At 42.5% G+C, this 9,439-nt stretch overlaps 2 protein-coding genes across 3 annotated transcripts in view; one reads left to right on the plus strand and one right to left on the minus strand.

Annotated features, from left to right (window-relative positions):
* The window catches only part of LOC118398799 (semaphorin-4G-like), a 44,160-nt gene that overhangs the window by 25,920 nt on the left and 8,801 nt on the right, over nucleotides 1-9,439 (plus strand). For both annotated transcript variants that reach the window (XM_052474664.1, XM_035794519.2), the window contains one exon: nucleotides 9,052-9,200. In XM_052474664.1, coding sequence (XP_052330624.1) covers nucleotides 9,052-9,200 — 149 coding nt within the window. The remainder of the gene's footprint in view (nucleotides 1-9,051; nucleotides 9,201-9,439) is intronic.
* On the minus strand, nucleotides 2,519-9,041 carry LOC118398806 (tubulin beta chain-like). Its single transcript, XM_035794539.2, has 4 exons — nucleotides 6,617-9,041; nucleotides 6,359-6,467; nucleotides 6,013-6,123; nucleotides 2,519-5,873 (listed from the first exon to the last, which is right to left on the minus strand). Exons 1-4 carry the CDS (start codon nucleotides 6,671-6,673, stop codon nucleotides 4,813-4,815), a joined length of 1,338 nt encoding a protein of 445 aa, XP_035650432.1. The 5' UTR covers nucleotides 6,674-9,041; the 3' UTR covers nucleotides 2,519-4,812.

Here is a 9,439-nt window from a genome sequence, read left to right on the forward strand (position 1 = left end):
ACAAAGTAGACCAACTTGCCAAAACTATAGTTTGTTAACAAGAAATTTGTGGAGTGGTTGAAAAACGAGTTTTAATGACTCCAGCCTAAGTGTATGTAAACTTCCGACTTCAACTGTATATATCTATAAAAGAATACCTCATGATAAGCTATAGACCATATTATTTACCAAGAGTTTAACTTTATTATTCTTTTCCTTCATAGTCTCTTCTGCCTTAGTGAAGCAAAATGCTAGGATTACCCTGACTGGTCTCTGCCTGGGGCCTCCAAATCAGTCCGCCCCTAAACTCAGGCATTGTCTCTGCAACACACATTGTCCCCTCTCTTAATGACTGTGTGTGTGTGTGTGTGTGTGTGTGTGTGTGTGTGTGTGTGTGTGTGTGTGTGTGTGTGTGTGTGTGTGTGTGTGTGTGTGTGTGTGTGTGTGTGTGTGTGTGTGTGTGTGTGTGTGTGTGTGTGTGTGTGTGTGTGTACGATTCCAGGGGAGAGAATACAATAGGCTCGTAATACTGTCATCCAGAAGTAATGTAATATGGAACCTTTTCTTTGTGTCTGATGAATCGCAATGTTAGTCACTGGGAAGTAAAAAAAAATGAAGAAAGATTGGATTTCAAACCTAGTATAAGAAATGAAACACAGAAACTTGCCAGTTAGGCTGGGCTGAAGCTGAAAAAGAAAGTAAATTAATATGGGCATCACAGGACCTAACTTCGCACATGCTCTACCAAGGTTTTCCAGCAACGTAGTGTAATACATATAAAACGTATAAGCACAGTAGGTTGGTGGCACCTTAATTGGGGAGCAAAGGCAGGTGATAATGGCTGGAGTGGAGTAAATGTAGAGTAAATGTAATTTCCATGTGTTTGATGCCATTCCATTCGCTCCGTTCCAACCATTAGTATGAGCCGTCCTCCCCTCAGCAGCCTCTACTGCATATAAGGGTGGTTTTCCGTACACAGACTTAGCCCATTTCTAAACTAACAAACAGTAGAGATTGTACCTTGGAAGTGCTTCTTAGTCCAGGGAAATTGGCCCATAGAGAGGCACTTGTTATTGATAAGTCACTAGATAAGTAGCTACACAGTACACTCTTTATTAAAAAATACAAAAATTTAAAAAAAGATTTTTAAGAACCTAAAAGGAAAATCCTTTTTGGTTCCTTTTCCACATATGGTTCTACAGTGCCTTGCAAAAGTTTTCACCCCCCTTGGCGTTTTTCCAATTTTGTTGCATTACAACCTGTAATTTAAATAGATTTTTATTTGGATTTATGTAATGGACATACACAAAATAGTCAAAATTGGTGAAGTGAAATTTAAAAAAGTATTGTTTCAAAAGATTCTAAACAATTAAATACGGAAAAGTGGTGTCTGCATATGTATTTACCTAAATAAGATCTGGTGCAACCAATTACCTGTAGAAGTCACATAATTAGTTAGATTGCACACAGGTTGGCTTTATTTAAGTGTCACATGAGCTGTCACATGACCTCTATATATACACCTGTTCTGACAGTCACCAGTCTCCAACACCGCTAAGCACGGGGCACCACCAAGCAAGCGGCATCATGAAGACCAAGGACCTCTCCAAACAGGCCAGGGACAAAGTTGTGGAGAAGTACAGATCAGGGTTGGGTTATAAAAAAACTTATCAGAAACTTTGAACATCCCACGGAGCACCATTAAATCCATTATTAAAAAATGGAAAGAACAAACCTGCCAAGAGAGGGCTGCCTACCAAACCTCACGGACCAGGCAAGGAGGGCATTAATCAGAGAGGCAACAAAGAGACCAATGATAATTCAATCTCCGCTGTGGAGCTCCTTCAGGGTTATCTGTCTATAGGACCGCATTAAGTCATACACTCCACAGAGCTGGGCTTTATGGAAGAGTGGCCAGAAAAAAATAAGCAAACACGTACAGTGTTTGTCAAAAGGCATGTGGGAGACTCTCCAAACATATGGAAGATTGTACTCTGATGACAATTGAGCTTTTTGGCCATCAAGGAAAAGCTATGTCTGGCACAAACCCAACACCTCTCATCCCCCCCGAGAACACCATCCCGACAGTGAAGCATGGTGATAGCTGCATCATGCTGTGGGGATGTATTTCATCGGCAGGGATGGTAAAACTGGTCAGAATTGAAGGAATGATGGATGGCGCTAAATTCAGGGAAATTCTTGAGGGAAACCTGTTTCAGTCTTCTAGAGATTTCAGACTGGGACAGAGGTTCACCTTCCATCAGGACATTGACCCTAAGCATACTGCTAAAGCAACACTTGAGTGGTTTAAGGAGAAACATTTAAATGTGTTGGAATGGCCTAGTCAAAGCCCAGACCTCAATCCAATTGAGAATCTGTGGTATGTTTCAAAGATTGCTGTACACCAGCGGAACCCATCCAACTTGAAGGGGAAGGAGCAGTTTTGCCTTGAAGAATGGACACAAATCCCAGTGGCTAGATGTGCCAAACTAGGGTGGGGGGTGAATAGTTATACACGCTCAAGTTTTCAGTTGTTTTGTATAATTTCTTGTTTGTTTCACAATAAAAAGTATTTTGCATCTTCAAAGTGGTAGGCATGTTGTGTACCTCAAATGATACCAACCCCCCCAAAAAATCTATTTTAATTCCAGGTTGTAAGGCAACAAAATAGGAAAAATGCAAAGGGGGGTGAATACTTTTCCAAGCAACTGTACATGAAAACCAAAAGGATTGTACCAGGTACAAATAAGGGTTCTTTTATGGGACAGCCCAGAAATGTTTTCTATGAGTGTACAGTTATTGTTGATAATTAAGTGTGTGAGTGCTCAGCCACAGTTGCAGATAATAATCTTCTTAATACAACTTAAACAAAATATACTAGCTGCTAGTACCTTCACGGGGTGAAGAAATCAGATATTTCTTGTCCACAAGTCTTCTCTTTCCATGAATCAGGATAGGAATGTTGATCTAGCAACAGATTCCCCCTGTCCATGTGATGTTATTAGTTGTGAACAAAAGGCTAAACTGATCCTGAAAGAATTACCACACTGGGGGAACATTTCCAGTTCAAAAAGGTTCCTTGAGGAACCCCTCTGAAAACGGTCTTTGATGAATCCCTCTTGTGAAAGTATTATTTTTACCTTTTTAATAATATCTTGTAGAGGTGGCAGCCTATCAGAAGATTGGAGGTGTGGCTTTCATATATGTATTTTTGGCCACCCGTTAGAGTAAATGTCATTTCTGTTCATCATGTTTAAGTTTGTACACTGCAAATTAAAACCTTCCTTAAATATGTACGCATATTACATATTCCAATATAATATTAATAATACTAACATTACTGATTACATATAGTAATAAAGTGGTAACTATTCCAACTTAGTTTGTTTTGCACAGGCTTTTGAGGAACTCAGTGTTCAACCTTAACATGTGATGACAATACGACAGAGCAGATGAACCGGAATGACATTTACTCCACAGGTGGCCTAAAAATATACATCTGAAAGCCACTTTCGTTTTGAATTTGAATGTTCTGGCATGTCTGCCTACAGGCCATTTGTTGGGATAGTTGTCTGTCTGAAAAGGACCCTCCCCGGGAACATTTAGTTTTTCCCATTTAGAATTTACCAAGACAGTCTGGGTGGGATCATGACCCTGGGCACTGCGGTTACCTGTTGGTCGGGTTTCCGAGACTAAGCCCAGCCGTCACACTCTTTATCATTGAGTCTGTGCCTCTGGAAAGTTTTTTTTTTTTAGGACTATCATTTTCTCCACCAGGCTCGATGGATGTCATATGGTACAATCTGTTTGTCTCCCCTCTTTCCGTAGGCCTAGGCTATTGGTTACACTCAAGACAAGATTGTTTATAATTATCTAAGTTTGTCTGTGTCATTTTGTTAATTTTTGTGGTATTAAAAAATATTCTACTTGTCTCCATGTAATGTGTTTAGAAAAGCCCCGAATGTGCCTCTATTCAGAATGGTCTTTTTAAATTTGTGAGTTCGATGAACTTTTAAGTCGTGAGTTAAATTAACATATTAGGCTGCAGTGACTAGGACTACTATTACCGAATGTAGGCTAGAGAGCCTGCGCTTCCCGACAGAGATCATTGCGGCGTGGCCACATGTTTCATGCTGCGGGCGGAGCAGGTCGCTCAGACAGACAACCATTTTTGTCCAGCTGATTATTTGGAAATTGTATTCTTTCTGCTTTGTATGCTGTAGCCTAGGTCAACTAATTGTATTAACCTTTCTAGGGCAGGCGGAACCCCTCGACATCATTCCGCTGAAAAGTCAGCGCGCAAAATTCAAAAATATTTCTTCAAATTGCTGGGACCATGGCTGGCAAGCGAGCTGCTTCACATATGTCTAAAATAGCATAGTGCATACCTGTAGCCTAGACCTCCTTATGACATTAGGAATGTTATTTTATTGTTCCTCTGTAAATGCGATGATAGATGCATGCAATCATTTATTATAAAGGTGAACTTTGACTCCCACCAACCATAGAAATAGAATTCCAAACATTGTGCAGTAAAAAAATCTTAACTTTAATAATATAAATATTACGTAACACATAATGCATTCAGGAGAAGAAGTTAATTACAAAGTGGCTTCAATATGGGTTATATACATAATAAGTGCTACTTGAAGTCACTATCCATTTCTGAGACGACAAGGCATTTTGGGACCCTGCTTGGGCTAACTGCTATAGACACTCAGACAAAGCAACAACAAAAAATCAGGAAAAATGTCATTGGATGCATTTGCACCATCATTACGATTTTGTTGGTGTTGGTACGGCCCATTATTTGATGGTTTAAGAAAGTTACATTTAGGCTATTCCTTTTTCTTCCTCTTCATCCTCAAACACCTCCTCCTCAGTGGTGGCATCCTGGTACTGCTGGTACTCAGACACCAGGTCATTCATGTTGCTCTCGGCCTCAGTGAACTCCATCTCGTCCATTCCCTCTCCCGTGTACCAGTGCAGGAAGGCCTTGCGACGGAACATAGCGGTGAACTGCTCAGAGAGACGCTTGAACAGCTCCTGGATGGCTGTATTGTTACCTATGAAGGTGGCGGACAGCTTGAGTCCAGGGGGTGGGATATTACAGACCGCTGTCTTAATGTTGTTGGGGATCCAGTCCACAAAGTAGCTGCTGTTCTTGTTCTGAATGGCCAGCATCTGCTCGTCCACCTCCCTCATAGACATGTGACCCCGGAACACCATCGCCGCAGTGAGGTAGCGCCCGTTACGCGGGTCGCAGGCTGCCATCATGTTCTTGGCGTCGAACGCCTGCTGGGTGAGTTCAGGCACGGTGAGGGCACGGTACTGCAGGCCCCCCCTGTTAGTGAGCGGGGCGAAGCCCAGTATGAAGAAGTGCAGGCGGGGGAAGGGTACCATGTTGACGGCCAGCTTGCGGAGGTCGGCGTTGAGCTGGCCTGGGAAGCGAAGGCATGTGGTCACCCCGCTCATGGTGACCGACACCAAGTGGTTGAGGTCTCCGTAGGTGGGTGTGGGGAGCTTGAGCTTGCGGAAGCAGATGTCGTAGATCGCCTCATTGTCGATGCAGAAAGTTTCGTCTGTGTTCTCTAGAAGCTGGTGAACAGAGAGGGTGGCGTTGTAGGGCTCCACCACCGTGTCCGACACCTTAGGGGAGGGGACCACGCTGAAGGTGGCCATCATACGGTCGGGGTACTCCTCCTGGATCTTGTTGATGAGTAGGGTCCCCATGCCAGAGCCTGTGCCCCCGCCCAGGGAGTGGGTAAGCTGGAAGCCCTGGAGACAGTCACAGTTATCTGCCTCCTTCCTCACCACGTCCATCACTGCTTCCACTAGCTCTGCTCCCTCTGTGTAGTGGCCCTTAGCCCAGTTGTTACCAGCTCCACTCTGACCTAGAGCATGGGGGGAGATAAGGTAGTTTGTTGTAAGGATAACTTAAGCTGGTTTATGGATGATTTAGGCAGCTATTAATGTACACAGTGAGCAAAATTGGTTTGGTGACATCATCACAAAGCAGAGACCCCCACTGACCGAAGATGAAATTGTCCGGTTTAAAGAGGTGTCCTATGTGTCCGCAGCGCACACTATCCATTGTTCCTGGCTCCAGGTCCACTAGGATGGCTCTGGGGACATACTTGGAGACTGGGGCGAGACAATCACACAGAGACACATGATTAAGGGAATGGACTGGATAAATGCGCACATTTGCTGCACGTAGTTCCCTAATACATTTGAGTACGCAATGAGAATTACTTTGATCACTGTTACTGCACTAAAACATTTTATTAATACACTAATGTAAATACACAAGGGATGTTTACAGGGATTGACATAGAATGTTGACTCCTGTATTAAAGACACAGAGAGAGAGACTCACACGAGGATTCATTGAAGTAGACACTGATCTTGTCCAGCTGAAGGTCTGAGTCGCCCACATAGTCCCCAGTGCAGTTGATTCCATGCTCCTCACTAATCACCTCCCAGAACTAGACAGAGAGCACAGTCAAATCTAACCAAACACCTCTGAAAAAGTCAATGATATTGATGATAGAAAGAAGGAGAACAAGACAGTGATAGAGAGAGAGAAGGGGGGGGACTGAGTACTGAATTTGAATCTCTTTATATTATACATCACCTTTGCGCCGATCTGGTTGCCACACTGGCCAGCTTGAATGTAAACGATTTCTCGCATCCTTTCCTTTGTGCAATGTGTATTTATCCTCTTGCAGATGTCAGAGAGCCCTGATCCCAGTCTCACACCAAGGTGAAGTGTTTGGGATGTGTTGAATGGACTGTTGACCGGACAATTTATCTTGCATTTCTATTGGACGCCTGTGGGTTTGGCGTGTAGGACTGAGTGGGGTTGCATCCTGGAGCACGGCACGGACTTTAAAATCTATTGGTCTGCATTGTACTCACACAGAGCCTAGTGAGGGATTAGTAGTTAGCACCTGCAGAAGTATCGAACCAGAACCACTGCTAGCTACCCCTCAACTGAACATTGTATACATAGTTCTCGTAGTCCTCTGTGACCCCTCGCAGTGTTAGCGACAGCTGCTAAATTCTGTGTTTGATTCTCAGTGTGTGTAAGCCTCCAACGCTAATTAGCCACACAGTATGGGTTAGCCCGCTAACTTCCTGTCCTGCGAGAAATACAGCTGGATAAATGAGTGCTTTAGCAGGGGCCACCCTTTTCCCTATTTGGTGATCTACATGGGTCCTGGTCAAAAGTAGAGCACTATCAAGGGAATAGGGTGCCGTTTGGTATGCAGATGCTGTATGAAGCAGGCCCTAGGTACATAGGTTACTGCTGAAGCACTTTCAATAAATTAGAGGGAAAATGTAATATTTTGTAATGTTCTTCACTTTAGGTCATAATGTGGATCTGACAGGGATCACTCATAGTCAGATTTATGCATGTTCCAAGGAGGTAGGGGTAACGATGACAAATCCTAAATGGATCCCTCATCAAATTACATTTTATTTGTCACATGCGGCAAATTAACAACCTTACCGTGAAATGCTTACTTACGAGCCCTTCCCAACTAAACAATTAAAATAACACGAGAAATAAAATACACAAGAATAAAGCTATTTATAGAGAGTACCAGTACTATATCAATGTGCAGGGGTACAAGGTGTTTGAGGTACACACTTTTTTACAGTACCAGTCAAAGGTTTGGACACACTCATTCCAGTGTTTTTCTTTATTTTTACTTTTTTCTACATTGTAGAATAATCAAACCTATGAAATAACACATATGGAATCATGTAGTAACCAAAAAAGTGTTAAAACAAATCAAAATATATTTGGGATTTTAAATTCTTCAAAGTAGCCACCCTTTGCCTTGATGACAGCTTTGCACACTCTTGGCATTCTCTCAACCAGCTTCACCTGGAATGCTTTTCCAACTGTCTTGAAGGAGTGGAAACGTGTACTTACTGTGAATCTTTAGATGAATGCACAAACTGTAAGTCACTCTGGATAAGAGTGTCTGCTGAATGACTAAAATGTCAAATGTAATGACTAAAGTTTAAAATAATCCTGCTGTGTTAACACAACCTAACACATATCTTTATGAGATCCATCCCTGTGTGTTTGATATTTTTCCTTTCCTACCACATATGATCAATGGAGAGTTCTAAAAGATCCTGTTCTGTTAAAACGGTACCCTTGGATCCTCTATTCAGTGCACATTTATTATTATTAATGTTGTTTTCCCCTCAACTGCCAGTCATCCCACTTTTCTAAGAATGTGTTATCACTAATCACATAGCTAATCTTGGGTTCACTTGGGGATTGCAGTGGTATGATTCCAAAAAAAATTGTTTTAGGAAAAAAATTACTTTATTCTCCAGAAAAGTCATTTAAAATCATACCCAAACCATGTGCAGGCGAGCCGCCACGCCCTGAACTCAAACAAAACAAGCATTTTAAATGTTCTTGTTTTGCTCTGCTAATATGGAGTTAAAACCTGTGCACAAAACCTGCCTTAAGGACCATTTTTAATTTACAGAACAAGGTAGGCCTACATGGAGGAATATTGGGGAGTGACATGGTTTAAACATTATTTCAGTCTAGGGGAGGGTTTTGTGTTTTTATTTCAGTCTAGGGGAGGGTTTCGTGTTTTCATTTCAGTCTAGGGGAGGGTTTCGTGTTTTCATTTCAGTCTAGGGGAGCGTTTAGTGTTTTTATTTCAGTCCAGGGGAGGGTTTAGTGTTTTCATTTCAGTCCAGGGGAGGGTTTGTAATTGATAAGTTAAATATTTCCAAATGTTTTAGAATGATTTGCTAATTATTATATCTCTATGTTCCTGATGCCGACCCTAATCACTATGTCTGGTCATTAGTATATCATAGCCTCTCAACTGGAGAACTAATTAGAGCAGATGCTATACTGCTGAGTCAGGTTCACACACACGCACCCACAGGCACACCCACAGGCACACGCACCCACAGGCACAGGCACACGCACCCACAGGCACGCATGTACTTTAATAAATTATTATTAATTCTTAACTTTCTCTCTCTCGCTCTCTCTCATCCCTCCTGTCCTCAATCTCCCCCCAGGTCTGTTGGGCTGCAGACGTTTCCAGTCCTCAGTAGTGAACTACAGTACTCTGCTACTAGAGGAGGACAAGGGTCTTCTCTATGTGGGGGCCCGGGGGGCCGCGTTCTCTCTCAACGCCACAGACATCTCAGACAGCACAGCTCGCACTGTAAGAGAGAGAGCGAGATTGTGCATACTTGTGATTTCAGGGAACTTACAGTAGAGGATTTAGGATCTTACCACTCCCACTATTTTATACAAAACATCTTTATGCAAGGTTTATTTATTTATTGCAAGGTAAACAACCCCACCTTGAGTCATTGGCTAGGTCCTAATTATCACTCCTTCCTCCCAAAGTGTGCACTTGTTCACTTTCCTCCAATGATTTGAAAGACATGACTGATATAA

Source organism: Oncorhynchus keta, chromosome 2 (genome assembly GCF_023373465.1).
Source record: "Oncorhynchus keta strain PuntledgeMale-10-30-2019 chromosome 2, Oket_V2, whole genome shotgun sequence".
Classification (NCBI taxonomy): Eukaryota; Metazoa; Chordata; class Actinopteri; order Salmoniformes; family Salmonidae; genus Oncorhynchus; species Oncorhynchus keta.